The sequence below is a fragment of the Pistacia vera genome, unplaced genomic scaffold (assembly GCF_008641045.1).
Source record: "Pistacia vera cultivar Batoury unplaced genomic scaffold, PisVer_v2 Contig918, whole genome shotgun sequence".
NCBI classification, from domain to species: Eukaryota; Viridiplantae; Streptophyta; class Magnoliopsida; order Sapindales; family Anacardiaceae; genus Pistacia; species Pistacia vera.
Genome location: NW_022196799.1, coordinates 28677 through 49413, shown reverse-complemented (window position 1 = coordinate 49413; position 20737 = coordinate 28677). Strand labels below are relative to the sequence as shown.

The window sequence follows — 20737 nt, the reverse complement described above, 5'->3', positions numbered from 1 at the left end:
AAATAAAAGATTAATCACATGAGTAAAACTGACTCAATAAATCTAACCATTGCAAAGCTGAGCAGATTCAAGGTGCAGTAAACTGAAGCATAAGTTAAGATCTAGTCTGCAGCAATAATTGAAGTGATACATATTACAATGTTCAAAATACAAAACCAAAATCCAGCTATCAACAGCAATCATTCACATGGGTCCTCCACCTAAATCTAGAAAAGTAATAAACGGCTCAAAGAAAATACACAGAAGAGATGAAACTAAGTCATTTGGGTCCACCAACAAAAGTAATTGTTAAATCAAATTGTTTGTTTGTGCATATGTGAGTAAATGGAGGGAAAGAAAGGAGGTTCTAGAGAGAAATAACTTGAAATCTCAGGGTTAAAAGAACAGTATATACCAAGTCCTCAATAAAATCTAAACTAGGGTACAGACATCATAAGGAATCTCTTTTGACAAACATGGGAAAGGAATAAAGTGGGTTGTTGAAAGTTCCCATCAAAAGCAGATCAAGAGATATCATACAAAATTGAGATGAGGCTATAAAAGATGATTAATAATGATAAGCATATTAGACTAGAGCCTCTCTAACAACCTAAAAGATAACAAAAATTTAAATAATCCCTACTCTTTTTTCTGATGACAGTTCAGAAACCAAGCTAAAGTCTATTGATCAATAATTAAAGATTAGACAAAGTACAAATGACATAAACCTAACAAGTAACATGTCATCCATCAATGAACCAAGTACATGAAGAAAGAAACATAGCATCAAGCAGAAACTTATAACCTGAGAATTTATGCAAAAAGAAAAAGGATCAATACAGAGAAGCATGCTTGATTTCAATGAGTTGATAATACTGTTATACAAGATTACACTGGTAAATTTTTGAAAATGCTATTTCGATTGGAACAGTGAGAATTAATTATATTGAAGCTTGAAATATCATTATACATATAATTCATTCATAGGAATAACAGAATCTCATCAAATTTGTTCCTTCTTTTTATCAAAATACCCTCCTTATTCCACCAGGAAAGAACATAAAACTTACAGGAATGCCTGGCTCAATAAACTACCCAGATCTAATCCTCTTCTGACTGGCTTTTCCATCGGATTTTAATGTGCCACCTGATTCTCCTTCTGATGAGGCCTCCACTGACTGGGAGAAGGAGGTAGAGAGATCAGCATAGAGATTGACCACCCTTCTAATGTTGTTATTAAGCTCTCTGATCAACCCGACATTTCGTGTCAAGTTATCGGGGACCTTTGACTCATGGTTTTGGTTAATCTCATTGATTAGCGCCCTGTTTTGGTCTAAAATGTCTTGAACTTGCCCAAAACTCTTTTGGAATGTTTGTAAGACCTTACCATCTACTTGTGTTCCATTACCTATGCCTGAAAATACATCCCCTTCCATTTCAATCCCACTTCTTTTCAATCAAAAACCAGGTCCTATTCCTGCACCAAAGATAGTATAAGTCAAGCCACATAAGATGAAATCATAAATTTATCTTATTAAAACACACCAGTACAACATTAGCAAATTCAAAAAATACAAAATTGAAAAAACAAAGAATCATTTATCATGGGTTTGGTTTCTGACTAAATACAGGAAAAAGAATCGCATAAAGAAAAAAAAGGTTTCACAATTGACCCTCTACCCAATAGAGGTAATCCAAGAATTTGACTTAGTTGAGGTAAATATTACTTTCTTTGCTTTTCCTTTCTTTTCTCAGAAACCAAACAAAGAACTACTGAGGTTCATACGAGAAAACAAATGAAACCAAAGAAACAAACATGGGATTGTTTGTGTCATCAAAGCCTGCATCTTTCTCATAAAAAGAACATCTTTTTTTTTTCTTTCTTTTTCATTTGAGAATTAAAGGGGGAAAAAAAAGTACTTTTGTGATGCAAAAACAATGTGTCTCTGTTTCCATTCCAAAACAATTAGCTAAAACGCTATACCAATGAAAGAGATCAAAAACATCTCTCAAAGCAAAAGCAAGTTGTTCCCAAAAGCATACAAAGATTATGAATCCAAACCACACAAACCCAATCTAACCCAAAACTAAAACAAACCCACCAAGGTTTGAGACTCTTTCATCACATACCTTGAAATGGAAGCACATGTTGGAGAAGAAAAATAAAGAATTGGGATTTAAATGGAATCTTGTAAAAGCTTTGAGATTCAAAAGGAGGCCTTGAAATCATGAACAGAAAGAAAGAGAAAAGAAATAAAGCTTTAAGATTTGAGAGACAAACATGGTAGAAGGATGTTTGTTTTTGTTGTTTTTATTATCTCTATTCAACTATGTTTGTTTGGTAGGGGAAGGAAGAAACAAAGAACAAAAGGCAGAGAGAAAGAGACAGGGGAAGATATATCATATATGATAATATGATATAAACTATAAGTCTATCACTATAAGGGAGGAGAAAGAAATAAAATGAAGTATGAAGGACAAAAAAGTAAATTTTTCTTTCTTTAGTCAGTTATTTTAGTTGATAAAGTGAGAGAGTTTCTTGAAATGTAAATAATAGGGATTTATTATATAATACGACTCAAATAATTAAGAACTAAAATATATTATTCTTATAATTTAAAAAACGTTTGTTGTGCGGTAAATCACTAAAACATGGATTCACGACACGTGTTATTCTTTTTAGATTAACTTTATTTATAAGTTTGTTATTATTATTTTATATAAGCTTATTTTCAACTCAAATTAGAGATCGGATTTTTATTCATACTTTGTAAATCGTATTTGTGCATAGAAAAAACACAAAAAACAATACAAGAGCAGTGAATATAGGATTTAACATCCAAACTACTTAAAAAATCTTTTTCTTGTACTATAATTGGGTTTCTTACTCATCCATTAATCCAGTATTGCAATTACAGGTTCTATATAAACTCCTACGTAGATTTCATCACGAATCATACGTATTTCTCGTTAGTGCAAATCACAACAACAACGACTTTATCTTAAAAATAATTATTATAAAGCTTCCATTTTCTTATTTTATCTCAATTAAATGAATTTAACTAAAAAGAAAAAAAGAAAACATTTGTTTTTGTTTTTGTGTTTGGCAACTACAAGGCTCATTGGGCCTTGGTGTAAATAAAAGGACAAAAGGGTCATTTTCAGAGGGAATCACTTATTTAATATTTCTAAATCTTGTTCAAATGGGATAACCCAAAGGGAATATAGTCCTCACAAATCACCATTATTGGCATTGTTAGAAAGGCTAATTAATTCTTCAAGCAAGAATAAAAGACCACTACTTTAGACATGTTAGGCATGACCCTTTGTGTTTATGCTTAACAAGTAAGCACATATAAAACAACCCCCACTTAAATCATTGATATAAAGGCTAATTAATTCTTCAAGCAAGAATAAAAGACCATTACTTTGTTGACATTAGGCATGACTGTCTGTGTTTATGCTTAACAAGTAAGCACATATAAACCCCAAGGGGTTGGCCTGATGGTCAATGAAGTTTGCTTCATTTCTTGAGTTTTTAGATTCAAACTTTGGGGTCACCTACCACAATAACATTTTGGCTTACCTAGTTCTTTGGACTTGTAGGATATTCAATAAACCCCAAGGATTAGTTAAAATGCGCGTAAGTTAGCTCGGACACACCAATTACCAAAAAAAAAAAAATTTGGCACATATAAAACAACCCTCATTTAAATCATGGATGTTTAAATTGAGAATCAAACTTGAGACCATGTGCCTATCCACCCTACCCCCAATTCACCATAACCACTGGGCTATTTGACGAATGGATTATTGTTGTTTATATGATAATATTATGTATCTAAGTGTATAATTGATTTCATGCATAAATACTGATGTGACATGGATATGAGACTATCGTTGTTTATATGATAATGTTATTTTGATCATTTGATGTTATACGTTGTTTATATGATAATGTTATTTTGATCATTTGATGTTATATAAACAGTGATATGAAAATTATGATACAAATTATAATGTACACATTTCTTGTATAAAATCATTGAATTTGTGATGGACATAATAGCCTAATTATGTTGGAGAAGAATGTCACACCCTTTTGAGGTGAGGTTCTATAGTTTGATGGTTATCTTTGTTTTTCTTTCCCTTTCCCCTGTAGCTAGGATAGAGTTATCTATATCTTTGGATCAGGGGCAGTCCAAAGGCTTCGCAACCTTTTGATGAACAAATTTACTACCTAGCAAGTGCACGAATCGTTATCGCAGTCTAATGTGCAAAAGCAAATGTCGATCCCATTGAGATTTGTAAGCTAGCCAATAATCCTATTAACGACGCCTTAATTTAAATAACAAACTAAAATTAAGTGAAAAGATTGATGAAATTCCAAATTAAAGTAAAATGACTAAAACTATCAACTAGAAGAAAACCAATATTCAAATGAGTTAAAAACCAATTAACCAAAACCTAGGGTTCCAATTTCACCATAATTATCCAGTTTTATGTTTACCATCTAACTATCATATCTCAATTCATTCTGTAGGGTTCACACTTTCTAAACCAAGATATTACCGTAAGGCATTCGGGATTAACCTAGTATCCTTAACACAAGACTATTTGTTATGATTGGAATTACAAGTCTAAATAAATAAATTGCATGTTAGAGTTAGATATTTTTCCCGGCCTAATAATGCGATAGGATCTGGGAATATTGAAATTAACAAGAATTTGCATACTGGATGAGGGAAAGTAGTTGGTTGACTGATCGGTTTTTTATTGTTCAATTGAATATTTTTAATGGTTTCATTTGATTATGAGTCTATTATCAGGAGATGAACATGTTGGATACTTATTTATTAAAGTGAGAAGAAAGTTAATAGAATTATTGGGTTCAAAATTTAATTAAAATCCTATGGGTCTGTTTGGTTCACTATTTTGATAGATTTTAGAATAATCTTTTAGAAAAAGTTAAGTTGACTAGTATCTGAGAAGTTTTTTGTAAATTTTTTAATAGCATTTTCTGAAAATATTTAGATCATTTTTAACCCCTAGGTTTGTTAATTTGATCAACACCCCCAATAATAAAGTTTATAAATTAACAAAAACACCCTCATTCATCTACATTTGCCAGATTCCGGCCACCACCATCGGAAGGTGGCCAGAATCTGCCGTAATTGCGTACTATCGGCTGGATCTGGTCGGTAGTGCACTGATTGTGCCTTTTCCGGCTAGATCCTGGGTTACTTAAATTTGTGATCAGATGAAATTGAGAGATCTTTTACAATGTGTATTACGTTTTTTTATGTGCTTAGGGTTTTGTGTTCTATAAAGAAACCCTAGGGTGTGTTTGGAGTGGATTTTAATTTATAGCTTTTTTAGCTTTTCTCATCACAGAAGGAAGAAAAAAAAAATATGTGAAAACAATGAAGAAGAAGACTTTGAAGAGAAGATTGTATATTGGATGTTTAATTACTATTATACCTTTCTAATTTGAACATAAAGAGGGCTTTGTTGTGATTTGATGCTTTTGATTCTACAATAGATAAAGTGGATATAATGATGTGGCAGAGTCTTGACCGTGAAATACTTTTGTGATTGGGTAGGTCCATGGTTACTAGTCCAAGGTAAGACGGTGTGCTTTTAGTTGGAAGAGGAACATAAAACGGTGTCATTTGAGTTCATTGTCTTCTTTTGGCAAATAAAATGAAACCCCCACCAAGAGCTTTTTAAGCTTTCCTCTCAAAGCCATCTGTGTGCAAGGCCAAACCGGCCTCTCATTGGCCTCGTTGTGAACCAAACTCGGCAATCTCAATGACAATTCTCTCACCCTCTTTTTCAAAGCATGATTTATTCCAACCTCTTGAAAATCCATTTTTCCGCGTAAAAACTTTGAAACTCATACACATACCCGTGATTCTTAATAATAGAAATATATAAAGAAACTCTTATAAAAATAATCCATTAAATTTCAAAACTAAACTTCGATAGCTTGCAAACGTTGCCATTTCGTCCCCCGATGCTCTCCAATGGACACCATAATCTCCTCCACTCTCGAAGCCATATGTGTGCAATGCCAAACTGGCCTCCCGTTAGCCTCGTTGTGGATGAACCCGGCAATCTCAATGACAATTCTCTCACTCCCTCTTTCAAAGCTTCGATTTATTCCAACCTCTTGAAAATCCGTTTTTCCACCTAAAAACCTAAAACTCATATAGGTACTTGTGATTCTTGACAATAGAAATATATAAATAAACTTGTGTAAAATTCAATGTTTTAAAACCCAACCCAGGGTGAAACCTGACAAAGTTGTTGGGTCCCAGGTTGATCGATTTAACCGGTTTGACCATTGACAAAAACTTCTAAAATTAGCAAATACAGACCCCGAATACAAATTGGTTGGCGACTATTTGGTGCCGACGACACCACAGATGCAACCTCAATCGTCCCTTGAGCCAATTCCCTTTAAAATATACCTAAGATCTGGCCGAAATAGGTTCAATTTCGGCCAGATCTCACCAACACCGGCATCGGCATTCCAAGTTAGATCTCATCGACGCTAGTGTCGACAACCCTCCCCATCACCCAGAAATTACTCCCCTCTTCCTCCCGACCAAAACCCACCTCACCCCACCCTCGTTAGCCTTGCCAATTGCCGGCAAAAGCTAGTTGTTGCTGTTACCAGTTTTGTTCGATTTCTGGTCGATTTACTTGCCATAAATAAACTCTGTCACCACCATTGCATTCACCATCACTTTCTCTTCAAAAGTCTCAACATCCTGACCGTCAATTGTTCGCTGATCATCCTCCCAAATCCTAGGGTTTTGGGTGAATATGAAAAAAATAAACCTGACCCATTGAAGCTTCCGGGTCCCAGTTGAACTGGTTAAACCAGCCAGGCAGGGTTTTAAAACATTGGTAAAAATAATCCGTTAAAGTCATGAATTCCCTATAATCTATCCATAAAAATCACGAAATATATATAACTTTTAACCACTCATCACCTTCAGAGCTGGTTGACAGCAGTTTAGTCAATTCCTCTCGCTTTTTGATAAACAATTTTCAATTCCCGGTCTCATCCAACGAACAACTTTAGTTTAGGTCCTTATTTTATTTTATGTCTTATCCTTCCTTGTGGATTCCTGGTTTTTTAAGGAGTAGCTGCCGGTTAGCTTGAAATGAGTATGTGCCTACCAAACTTTAGAAATCGTGACCGCCAAAATGTCACACCCTAGGTCTAACCATAGATTTCGCATTTTGTTACAAGACATTGTATGTAGTAAATATTGTTCATTTTCAGTTTAGATCTACATGAATTTGCTTTTAAGCTTCAAGAAAGGGTCAATTTTTTTTTCTAAAACACGTCTACTCAAGTTTTATAAATTGAATCTCAAAATTATTTGCTAATGATATGGGATGTGACAAATGATTCCCTAATTTTTCTTTCATTAGTTATCAATATGGCTATGCGATAAAGATATATACATGACATGACATGAGATATTTAAAGGTTTAAGGATAATCAAGGATGAAAAAATTAAGACGAGGACTTAATTTTTCTAAATTCCCACAAATTGAAGGTTTATTTGTTCTTATATCTCTCTATTTTTTTTTTTTTTTTAATTATGTTAACCTTATAAAAAGTAGAAACATTTAGGGTCCTTTTGATTTATAATCCAAAGTAATTTTTATAAACTAAAATGCTATACAATTTTTTTAGTCGTATCTTACTATTTTTAATATTTGAATGTAGGTTAGATATGATATTTAAAAAACCGTTTTCAAATTAAAAATTATAGAAAGCTATTAAAAATACCTTTAATTGTTTTAACTTTTATGATCCTAGTATCCTACACTTATTTCTAGGATTGTACATAAAGCCTTTGGTTCATTATTTTAGATAGGATTTTGGGAATTATATTGGATAGTCGAATAGGGGAGTATTACAAGGTAAAATTTAAAAATTTATAAAAAAACCCTTAGGTTTACTAATTTAATTAAACATCCTAATATATAAAATGACAAAAATACTCCCACCACCTGCAGTGCCAGATTCCGGTCACCACTGTCGGAGTCTGGCTGGAAAACTGCGTTACGACACAAACCAGTCGAATCTGTATCGTAACGCGTCGATATGGCCTTTTCCAGCCAGATCCACCACGGATCTGGCCGTTTGGCCGTCGATGGCCGCAAAGGTCCATCTTTGGCCGTCAGCGATGGCCAAAGATATGGCCATCGTTTTTGGTCAACGATGGCTTCTTTGGCTGTCGCTGACGGCCAGATCTGGCCTTTTCCGGCCAGATCCACTGTGGATCTGGCTGGAAAAGGCCAGATCGGTGAATAACCGGCCTATTCCGGTCGTGGTGTAAGCCATAGGGACAGATTTCGGCTACCACCGATGGTGGTTGCCAGAATTTGGCAAGTATGATGGGTGGGGGTGTTTTTGCAAATTTTTAAACTTTTTTCTAGGGGTATTTAGTGAAATTAATAAAATTAAAAGGTCTAAAAGTAATAAAAAATGCATTAATATTTCTGGAATAATGTGTCAAACAATATTTGGGGAATAAGATTGGAAATATGGGTAAAAATATTGAATTAAACAACTGTTTTCGGAAATATTTTAACTGTTTCTTTTGTATTCGTTATTTAAAAAATTAAAAAAAAAAAAAAACTTAATTAAAATCCTCTATCAAACGGGCTCTAATATTCCATTATGGGCCGCTTTTATTCATAAATAGGCTCATGAACACCAGACCAAAACCAAACCAATGTTTTCCGAGACTTCCACCTGTTCTTCTACGAATCATATTTAAACCCTTCCTTCCAATTCTGAATTATTTAAGGTTCCAGATTTATCCATGTAGCAAAAAGCTATCAACAGACTCGTGTTCACGCTGCTTGGCTTCCGTCAATTCTGTCACGCCTACACTCCTGTGGGTACTGTAGAAGTGTTTGTGAAACCGAGCCACAAGACTATCCCAATCAGAGATTCACCCAGGAGGCAGCTTGCTATATCATACAAAGGCATCTCCTTCGAGTGATTGCACAAATTGTCCAAGGCATAATGCGCCATTATTAATGCTTTACTGAAAAAAATCAAACAGTTCAAAATTGAACGTCGACAGCTTGCAAACGCCGCCGTTTCGTCCCCCAATGCTCTCCAATGGACGCCATAATCTCCTCCGCTCTCGAAGCCATCTGTGTGCAAGGCCAAACCGGCCTCTCGTTGGCCTCGCTGTGGACCGAACTCGGCAATCTCAATGACAATTCTCTCACTCCCTCTTTCAAAGCTTCCATTTACTCCAACCTCTTGAAAATCCCTTCACTCCAGTTCCTCTCCTCTCAAAACGACGCGTTTGATCCGAATGACGCCGCGATTCAGCTCCTCGAGGACGCCGAGAAGCTAGGCGTGAAGATCGTTGCCAGTTTGCAGCTTAGAGACAATTTCGTTGGACTGTATGACACGTCGGCTGCTAATTCTAACCTCTCCGCTCCTCAACGTCGCACTCTTGAACGTCTAGCTGTTGCCAGGTTAGGTCCCTTGTGTTATGAATTAGAATTTGTATTTTATTTAAAATTATTAGAATATGTTACCGTTTACTAGTTACCTGTTAGTACGGAAAAATTGAATTACAATTTATGTTTCTGCCGTTAATTTGATGTTGAATGTTAGAAAATCTGATTTATGGAATATTTTTGTATGGTATTAGATAACGATATGCTGTTGTTAATTTGATATAGAATTTTGTAAAAATGAATTTTAATGATTATCAAATACATATATTTTTCCCGGCCTAATAATGTGATAGGATCTGGGAATATTGAAATTAACAAGAATTTGCATACTGGATGAGGAAAAGTAGTTGTTTGACTGATCGGTTTTTGTTTGTTGAATTGAATATTTTTAATGGTTTCATTTGATTATGAGTTTATTAGCAGGAGATGAACATTTTGGTTACCTTTTTATTAATGTGAGAAGAAAGTTGATAGAATTATTGGGTTCAAAACTGGTGGTTCTTGAATTTTTGGTTCTTATATTCTCTGTGCTTTTTTGTATTAATAAAAGTAGGATTTGTTATACTGGAATGAGAAAATATGTTTGGTGAGCTAATTAAGTTTGATCAAGGTACTGAAATTAGAACTGTAAACTGATAGCAAAACTAGCAAATGCAGATTGTGATGGCGCCTAAAATTAATTGCAGATCAAATGGACTAACACAAAATCAACTCGCCAAGGAATTTGGCATTGAAGGGAATAACTTGTTTTATATAGTGAGGAACCTTGAATGCAATGGCTTGATTGTGAGGCAACCAGCAGTTGTGAGGACAAGGGAACCTGGCAGTGAAGGGGAGCCAAAAAACAGTTCATGCGTGACCACCAATTTAATGTACTTGTATCGGTATGCAAAACAATTGGGTTCTCAACAAAGATTTGAGATTAGCAAGGAAGGACCAATTGTGGATAATTTTGGGAATGGAAATGAAAATGCTGTGGGTAAAGATGGTTTCCCTGGAGAAAGTGTTAAAGAGGATGTGCACATAAAGGATTTTGTACCTGCAATGAAAGATATCTGTGATAAGCTTGAAGAAGCTAATGGCAAGGTTAGTTATGTATGAAAGATATTTAGGTTTTTTATTCTCTTTGGTGTCTTTATGCTGATATTTCTTTTATTGAAGGTTCTTGTTGTCTCAGATATTAAACAAGGCCTAGGTTATTTTGGACCTTCGAAACACAAGGCATGGAGAACTGTAAGGTTCTTTCTTTCTTTCCTTTTGTTTCTTTTTGGAGGAAAATACATAAGTAGAAGTTTTTTTTTTTTTTTTTTTTTTTTCGTTTGTCATGTTCATGTGTGGAGTTTTGATGAACTTAATTCATTATTTTATTGTCATATTTAATGAGGAATGTGCTCTCAGATATGTAGGCGGTTGACCGATGCTGGCATTGTTAAGGAGTTTGATGCAAAAGTGAATGAGAAGGTGAGCAATAAATCTAATTGATTATCAATGTTTTTGCTTTCATTAATGTTGCAATTTTTTCTTTCCTTGAGTACAAATTTTAATTGTAGTTAGTATTTACTTTTTAGCCTTTAAAATTAGTTCATTTATCCTTTCCAATGATGTTTCTAGTTCTTGGGGACTAATTTTTTGATTTCAAAGTTTACCACTCTTTTTTTTCTATAAGGGGTCATCTGTCCTTTGCCAATAACTGCAAACAAGCAAAGAGCAGCAATGATTTTTGGTTATCCAAAATATCCCAAAATTTCCTTTTTCTTTTAAGAAGCACTATTGGATACTAGTGAAAATCACATGAGAGAGTAACACTTTATCTACTACATTTGGAAGAGGTTAGAAGATATCTCACACTTCCTTTGTGGTAGGACACCACCAACACCCATCACGCATGTTTACAGGAGAGGAAAACAGGGGGGTAATTAGTTAGTAAGGTTTGTGGGAAGTTTGTTAGCACATAGCCACGTGGTGGTAGCAATGAGGTAGGGTGTTAATTGGGTATATATATCTAGGTATATGACTTGTAAAGGGTAGAGAATATTTTAGTAAAGGAATTAGTAGGGAGGGACCTAGCACCTCAAATAGCTAGCGTTATTTTACTGCTTTTCTTTCAATTCTGTTCCTAATGTTCTTGGTATCTTGCTGTTCTAATAATGCAGATTAGTAATACAAATTACAGAGTATATTCAGATTTTGTGCTTGATTTGTTGTGTTTGCTCTTTTGTGTATTGGGGAATTTTGGTTGAGTTTTGGGGTTCCTAACACTTTGCTTTGCTGATGGTATGATGTCCTTTGGTTTATGATTGAGCAAAATTATCTTGTATTATCAGCTTTTTGTCTGTAAGGTAGATAGTTTTCTCATGTTTTTGGTTATCGCCTTCGTGTTGTCATATTCTTATACACATGTTGCTAGTTGAAATGCAGAGTCTTGTGTCTAGCATACTTTGTTTTCATCTTATATAATGTGTCTTAGTGCTTTCTTTTGGGCTGTCTCTCTATGGGGGGATGTCCTCCTTAAGATTCTTTTTTTTATTGTGGTCTGCTAGTCCATATTTCTCCTTAGAATCATATTTAATCCAATTTCTCTTGTTTTTTATAAAAATAAATATATAAATAAAGAAATAAAGAAAAAGAAAAAAGAAAAGTTCTTTTTCTGCTTGTGGACAATATCTTTGTCTTTAGTTTGTTATTTGTGATATCTCTGATTTGGTAGGTTGTGCGTTGTCTACGATTGTTGAAAAAGTTCTCCTCAAAAAAATTCGAGCCAAACAACCTTGGATGTGGAGATAATTTTGAGAAAGAAGAAGTGAAATTTGGAAGGAGATTTCCCAACAATGAGCAACTCGTAGAGCTTCCCATTGAGCAACAAATTTATGATATGGTGGATGCTGAAGGATCTAACGGATTGACTGTTATGGAGGTGTGTTTCCTAATTCTTGTCATTGCTTAATGCTGTTCTTGCTTCTTAGGTTGTATGCTTATATTACAGATTCATCTCTAGAAATTTCCTTAAAAAGTTGCACCAAAATAGAGAAAATGTGAAATTGCTCTCATTTCTTAATTTCAAACAATGAGGACTTTTAGTTTGAACATAAATCAGGAAGCAAGTCATCAGTAGTATCGTTTGAGTTGGATAATTTTTCTTGCATTAAGTTGTCTGACGTATTTTTGCAAATGCCTGGTTTTTAGTACTGCTTCCTAATTTTAAATATTTTTTTGCATATTTGTAATTGCTTGAGCAGGTGTGTGACAGGCTTGGACTTGATAAGAAGAAGAACTATGCTCGGCTTCGTAGCATGTTTTCAAGATTTGGAATGCCTTTGCAGCCAGAGAACCATAAAAGAACTTTAGCATATCGAGTTTGGGCACCTGGAAATTCTAATTCTAACTCATTTAATGCATTTCACAGTAAATTGAAAAAAAATAATAGCGAAAATGAAGTTTCTCATGTTGATATTAGCCATCCAGATGATGCTTCTCATGGACCAGATCAAACATTTCTTGAGTATAACCATTCAACTTCTAAAGGTGATTTAGCTAATCCTGGAGAAGAAAAAGACATTGAAACCAATACTGAAATTCCTTCTGGCTCCTTCTGAGATGATAAAACTAACCATATTCTTCCTTGTCCTGAGCAAGAGTTGGTTCATGACCCAAGTGACACGGCTTCAGGGGGAGAACTAGTTTTAGTGCGTTCAGAAATAGAAACTAATGTTTCTCCATCAGAAACAAAACATCCTGCTTTGCGGAAAGCACTTACAAATCCATCACCGTCTTTGACTCCTAATAGTTTACGAAGGGAGAAGTGGATACTTGAACGCTTACAGGTATTCGACATAATCCCCCCCACACTGAACACATACACCAGGAAAAAGACTTGTTTCTTCTTTCTCCTGCTTAATACTTTTAATACTCAACCATTGCTCCATTGTTCATTTTCAGGACGAAAAGTTTATTTTGAGAGTCGAGCTGCACAGGTGGCTCATGAATCTCGAGGACAAGGGCCCAACAATTGATAGGAAGACTATTGAACGAATATTATTAAATCTTCAGCGGCAAGGACACTGCAAATGCTTAGACATTAGTGTCCCTGCTGTCACAAACTGTGGTCGTACCCGCACCACTCGGGTGGTTCTGCACCCATCTGTTCAAAGTTTGGCTCCTGATCTACTCAGTGAAATCCATGATAGACTGAGATCTTTTGAAATGCAAATTCGTGGTCGGGGCTTATCTAAGATAAAAAATAATGAATTAGTTCCTGTATTGGATGGCGTCCAGAGAACTCACGGCCGTATATATTCAGATGACAAAGCAGTTAAATATGAAGCTATGCGTGCTAATGGGTTCGTACTGGCAAAAATGGTTCGTGCGAAGCTTCTTCATAGCTATTTATGGAGTTTTCTCAGTAAACAACCTGGTTGGGATGATACTTTATCATCTGGGAAACATGTGACTGACTTAAAACTTCCTCACAGCTCTTGCAATTTGTTTTCCCTAGAAGCAGCCATTAAGAACATTCCAATTGAACTTTTTTTACAAGTTGCAGGATCTACTCAGAAATTTGATGATCTGATTGAGAAGTGCAAGAAGGGTTTGTGCCTTTCTGATCTTTCTATCAAAGAGTATAGGGGTCTGATGGATACTAGGGCAACTGGGAGACTATCATTGATCATTGACATTCTGCGCAGGTTGAAGGTATTATTACTTGGTCATGTATAAATTGTTATTCTAGTGTAGTTATCATTTCAAATGGTATGCTGCATTTTTTCCATTTAAACTGTTTCACCCAGGTTTTCTTTGTTAGACAGTTTATTTACTGTAAGATGAAAGTAGCGTCATTTTTTTCTTTTCATCCAAATGACTAATTTTTGGCATAGAAACTGCACTGAATTTTGAGCGCCAGTGTAGATTTTTCAGACAAATAATGTAACTCATACAATATATTAGGGCTTTTACATTATATTTGATAGCAAGTGCAAGAAGAAACCTTTACATAAAATCAAATATTGGAACATGTTCTACTATCGGATTAAGTAGAAATCAAATATCTCATCTTTGAAAACTAGGATGGCAATTGACTTAATAATCATTTTCGATTAATTTTTATATTATCTTGTGTTATAGATCAATGTTATTGTGCCTAACAACTGAACTGATTGTATGACATAGTTGATTCGGCTGGTAAATAATGGTCATTCAGATGATGGAATCAAGTTCTTGCATGCCAATTTGACACATTCAATGGAACTTAAACCTTATATAGAGGAACCACCATCAATAGCTGCAACATCCAATGTTATGCTTCTTGATCTTCGCCCACGAATCCGACATGACTTTTTCCTGTCAACCAAAGAAGCTGTTAATGAGTATTGGCAAACTTTAGAGTATTGTTATGCTGCTGCTGATCCAAGAGCTGCCAGACATGCATTTCCTGGATCTGCTGTTCACGAGGTATGCACTTGGCCTTGTTGTAAACAAGAGTAATCATTATATTGTACGATGAGATGGTTTAGAAATATACTAGAAAGGGTTGTCTAGATCTCCTCAATTATGCAGAGCTTATCTCTGAAATCCTATTCTAGGACTTCAGTTCAAGTTATGAAATCCTCTGTCAACTTTTACGAGGGAACAAAATATGTTGGCTATATATATGATTCTACACACATAATTTTCAAAAAGTACCTTGCTGAATTTTGGGTAACTACACCGGATAGTTTGTTTTGTTTAATTTTGTAATTTTCCCTATAACATACAAGCTTAAGATTTTGTTAATGTAGATGTGATTGGTTATATGCAGCTATTATCTAGATCTTAAGATCTGAGGTTGATGGGCATAAAATGTGTTAATTATATTTTCATTTGTGCTCTTCTCTTTGCTATAGTAAGTTTTGATCCAATACAGGTTTTTCATTACCGGTCATGGGCCTCAGTTCGGGTTATGACAGCTGATCAGCGTGCTGAGCTCCTTAAGTGTATGGTGAGGGACAACGTAAATGAAAAGATCTCATACAAAGAGTGTGAGAAGATTGCCAAGGATCTTAATCTGACTTTAGAGCAGGTTAGATTGATTTTAAATTTTCTTATCTTTATATATATATATCAATTACCTGAATATTATCTCCCATGTTTTTGGTGTGTTCTTTCTTTCTTTGTGGTTGAACTGATACATTTTGACTCTTTGAATGCCACTTGCAGGTGCTGCGCGTTCATTCTGATAAGCGACAGCAACGTCTTAGCAGATTTCAGGGTGCTTTTGGTGCCAATGGGAAGGAGTGTCAGCCACTAAAGAATAAATGTTCATCATCACAAAAAAGAAAGAGATCTTTAGACGAAAGATCATTAAAGCGGACAAGAGTTGGTGCTGCAACTGGACAGTTGGCTAGCCAGGGGGTTGCTACATTACTTGATACTACAAACAAATTTGTGGAAGACCATGACCATCATTTTCCAGGACATGAAGAAGGTGATCATTTGATAAATGTACAAGATCCAGGACCAGATGAAGATGGAGAGAGTCATTTATCTTACAGTCAGCACACGTCTTCGGAGATGAAGCCATCACATCAAAAAAGGTTCTCATGGACAGATGAAGCAGATAGGTAAAGGAAAATAATTATCTTTCTAGCAGTAAGTGAATCACATAGAAAGGGCTTGGGAAACTGGGACCATAAGGTGGGACGCATTTTGGTTATTTGCTAGAAAATGTTGGTCTAGCAGTACGACTTCTTAACACTGTTAAGAAGGTGTATGAATGTGGTGATAAAATGATCTAGCAAAACGACCTGACTGGAGACTTTTTGTACGTTTACCTTCATTTTGCATTAGGCGTATTGTCTATCGGTCTAGATGAGGATACATAGGCCATTCTTTTAAGATACGGAAAGAAGTAATCTTTTGTTTCTTCCTTATGAAATTTTTCTGTAGTTATTTTGTTTCACATAATTTATTGTTTCTCCTATCAGGCAATTGGTGATTCAATATGTTAGACGTCGTGCAACTCTTGGGTCAAAAGTTCACCGTGTGGATTGGGCTTCTCTTCCTAATCTTCCAGCGTCTCCTGGTGCCTGTGAGAAACGAATGTCTTCTCTAAGAAGAAATGGAAAATTTAGAAAAGCTATCATGAAGCTCTGTAATTTGCTTAGTGAACGATATGTGAAGCACCTGGAGAAAACTCAAAATATGAAACTAAACATTAATGATAGCAGAGTGCCTGTGCAGGTTTTGTCCAGGAAAGGTCATAAACTGAATGTCTCTGATGGTGTTGAAGACACTGAAGATACTATTTTGGAGGAAAAACAGTGGGATGATTTTAATGACAAGAATATTCAGGCAGCTCTTGGTGATGTCCTTCGATTGAAACGGATAGCGAAGTTGGAGACATCTAAAAGAATTGGGTCAGCTTCTGAGGAATATCTAAATGTAAGATTAATCACATTTTGGTATTGTATCATTGATGCATCTGGAGTTCAATGGTCAAAATTTTGACCAAGGGATTGATCTAGAGGAGCTCTCATCTTTATGTTGGAAAAGTCACACACTCTCTCCCTTTTGCCCATGTTCTTTTCTACTTCTTTGTTAAATATGGTTTACAAGAAATGGTTTTTGACATGCTTGTATATTATTACTGTATCTGCAAAAGAAAAGTTTCCTATTCTTGCAGTTACCTTCCTTGTAGAAGCTGATAGTAAATATTTAACTTGCAGAATCTTGAGGAATCTGGATTGGTTTCTTCAGCCACTTATAGTGATCAGAACCTTGGTATGGGACCACATAAGGATGCTGCTCGAAGAACCAAATGTCATCTCCTTCATCAAAAGTTTCTCAAGCTTTTGACCGAAGGGATAAGTATCAGTAGAGAAGTTGAATCTTTGGCTGTTTCTAATGCCATAGAATTGTTTAAGCTCGTCTTCTTGAGCACCTCAGCAGCACCAGAACTGCCAAATTTGCTGGCAGAAACTCTACGGCGTTATTCAGAACATGATCTTTTTGCAGCCTTTAGCTACCTCAAGGAGAAGAAATTTATGGTAAATGAGTTTTTATTGATGGATTATGTAGTATACTCAGTTTCAGATATGATAATTTATGTCAGTCTTGTGGCTTTTGCGAAAATATGAGGAAGCAATAATAATCTGTAAATTTCACACTTAAGCAATAATACTTATTGTGTGACTCTTATTTCTCACTTAAGCAATAATACTTATTGTTTGACTCTTATTTCTCACTTCCTGTATGTTCATTTGACCAATTATTAAACTGCCTTTCTGTCCCCTATTTTCTATTTTATTGATATGAAAGTAATTTCTAACACAGAGCTTTCTTCACTTTATGATAGATTGGGGGTAATGGCAGTCCTTTTGTACTTTCTCAGCTGTTCTTGCAAAATCTTTCTAAATCACCCTTCCCAATTAATACTGGAAAGAGAGCTACAGAATTTTCTAGTTGGCTTTATGAAAGAGGAAAGGATCTTATGGAAGGGGGGATTAATCTTAATGCAGACTTACAGTGTGGGGATATTTTTCATTTGCTTTCTTTAGTTTCTTCTGGCGAACTGTCAATTTCTCCTTTGTTGCCAGATGAAGGCATTGGAGAGGGAGAAGACTTGAGATGTTTGAAACGTAAGAATGAGGAAAATGAATTTTGTGATGGTGATAAGGCTAAGAAATTAAAATTTGTCGCAGAAAGTGAACTTGTTTCTCGCCGAGAAAAGGGTTTTCCTGGTATCATGGTATCCGTGCATCGTACAAGAATATTAATGGCCGATGCTGTAGAGTTGTCTGAAGGTGTGGAAACTTGCAGCAGTGAACTTCATGATAATGCTGAATTTAACAATCTTTTGGATCAAAAAAATATTGGTAGTCCTTGTCAGTCTGACCATGTGAAGCAGATGCTCAACTTTGGCAGTGCTGTTACCATAGCAGGAGGTTCTAGTGAGTCACCTTGGGACTCTATGGCAACCTATGCTGAGTATTTATCGAGAACTGACCAAACACTGGTTAGTTTCTTCAGTCCTAAGGTCTTTAAGACTGTTTATGCTGCTATTCAAAAGGCTGGTGACCAAGGGTTGAGCATCAAGGAAGTTTCCCACGTTATAGATATGCCAGGTACATGCACCATAATTTTCTTTTATGGGGATGTTCATAAATGTGCCATTTGCTTTAAGATTTCAGGAAGGATGATATTTATGCACAAGTTCGACTGTATTAATTTTGTCTCTTTATTGTCCTTCCCAGGAGAAAAAATCCCTGAATGTATCATCAATGTGCTTCAAGCATTTGGACGAGCATATAAGGTAGGTTCACTAAGGATCAGCAATTTTAGACTATAAGTGCAATTTGTCATTTCTTGAGCAGTGTACTGGCAGGCTGACACAGATGCTTAGGGAAAGATTGGGGTTGGGGCTGTTTGTACAGTTTCTTCTAATGTACTAATGATTTTTCTACAGGTCAATGGCTATGACACTGTTCGTGTTGTTGATGCATTATATCGTTCCAAGTATTTCTTGATCTCTATGGCTGGTTTCCATCAAGATCTCAACACACCATCATTGACAAAGTTCTCAAGTAGGACCAATAATAGCCAATTAGTCCAGCCAGAAAACCATGATAGTGATGGTGCTAATTCACAGCGGAAAATGGAGATGAATGTTGGTGATATGCACAAAGTCACCATTCTTAATCTTCCTGAAGATTTTGCTGAACACGTAAATGAAACTCAAACTAACAATGTGCATGAAGTCTGTATTCAAGTTGATGGTTTGTCTAGGGAGTATATTCAGAGTGAAAGCTACAAATACACTTCTGCTGAATTTTGTATGCCGATATTGCCCTGGGTAAATGGAGATGGAACTGTCAACAGTATTGTTTACAATGGACTTCTACATCGTGTTCTGGGCATGGTTATGCAAAATCCTGGGATATTAGAGGTACCAGCATTTCTGTGTCTTTTCATTTACTTCCCCATTCTAGGTTTTTTAAACTTATCCTCTGAAACTCTTTATCACCGTTTGGTTTTCCGTTTATGAATATCTGTTTAGGCCTTTTTTCCTTTTTTATTGAGGAATTGGCATCATCCGTGTTGCTGCATTGTTTCTTAAAAAGAATATAATCTGGTGATGAGCGTCATATGCAGGCATCCAAGTTTTTTGTGAGCCAGAAGCTTTGTGGACGTCTATTTTGTCTGTTCATTGGGAGTTACGAAATATATCTTACATTTTTGTTTTCTCATTCTTTTTACAGGATGAAATTATCCGCGGGATGGATGTATTAAACCCCCAGGTACATATTGTGTAATCTTAATTATAGAATTGAATATCGAAATATGCATTTATCCTGAAATCATGTTAGGCCGGAGTTTTTCACATCAGCAGCCCTGTTGCTTATACAAATGTTAATACTTACTATCCGATAAAAACATTTTGGCGCACAGCTGGGTCTGAGGAAACCATTTTCCTCACTGAACAGGAGTTACCAATTAACTTATTATATAAACCCTTCTATTCCTGTAGATTGTAGTATTTCTCTGCAATACATGTGATCTGGTAGATATGGTGGAACAAGCAATTTGGTTAAAGAACGAAAACAGAAAAAATAGAACTAGAACAAGTCAAGAAATTTGGGTTTTGTTGATTCAATCACTTCCCACCTGCAATTTTGAACAAAGTGTTGATTTATAGATGTCCATTTTTATGCAGAGCTGTAAAAAATTGCTGGAGCTGATGGTTTTGGATAAACACCTCCTCGTGAGGAAGATGCATCAAACTACACACACCGGCCCTCCTCCTCTTCTGGGGACCCTCCTCGGACGCAGTTTCAGAAGTTCGACAATGTTATACCGCGAGCATTTCTTTGCCAATCCCATGAGCACATCTTTACTGTAAACTCATGCTATTCTCGAGACCCTCCTCGGATGCTGCTTCAGAAACTCAAAGATGGCACCAAATCCCATGAGCACATCCTTACTGTAAATAAGTTTCATAATTTCGGTGTCTCCGATGAGCAGCAAAATACCATTCCCAGTCAGTAAGTCGCATAGCAGTCCAGCAGATCATATAGAATGTACATTTTAATGATCAAATTTGCAATGTTGAAGATGTATCATGTATCATACTCTTTTGATTGTTGGTGTAAACTTTTTATCGTAAGTTATAATTATCTATTTATTATTTAATTAAGTATACTTTTAAGGTACAAAATAATATTATTTGGATGAGCGTTAAGATGTATGATTAAAGTGTACGATGTATGATTAAGGT

General features: G+C 35.5%; 2 protein-coding genes across 2 annotated transcripts; one reads left to right on the top strand and one right to left on the bottom strand.

Annotated features, from left to right (window-relative positions):
* Nucleotides 1-831: 831 nt before the first annotated feature.
* Nucleotides 832-2379, bottom strand: LOC116120038 (protein ELF4-LIKE 4). Its single transcript, XM_031405977.1, has 2 exons — nt 2110-2379; nt 832-1456 (listed from the first exon to the last, which is right to left on the bottom strand). Exon 2 carries the CDS (start codon nt 1413-1415, stop codon nt 1071-1073), a length of 345 nt encoding a protein of 114 aa, XP_031261837.1. The 5' UTR covers nt 1416-1456; nt 2110-2379; the 3' UTR covers nt 832-1070.
* A 6760-nt stretch (nt 2380-9139) lies between these two features.
* On the top strand, nt 9140-20690 carry LOC116120025. The gene is given in 17 exon segments (XM_031405956.1): nt 9140-9507; nt 10179-10578; nt 10654-10725; nt 10891-10953; nt 12200-12406; nt 12729-13313; nt 13429-14181; nt 14656-14937; nt 15389-15544; nt 15682-16085; nt 16449-16905; nt 17190-17510; nt 17819-18587; nt 18717-18775; nt 18929-19408; nt 19722-19760; nt 20177-20690. Coding segments are annotated over 17 exon segments (5601 nt in total). The 3' UTR covers nt 20363-20690.
* Nucleotides 20691-20737: the final 47 nt, after the last annotated feature.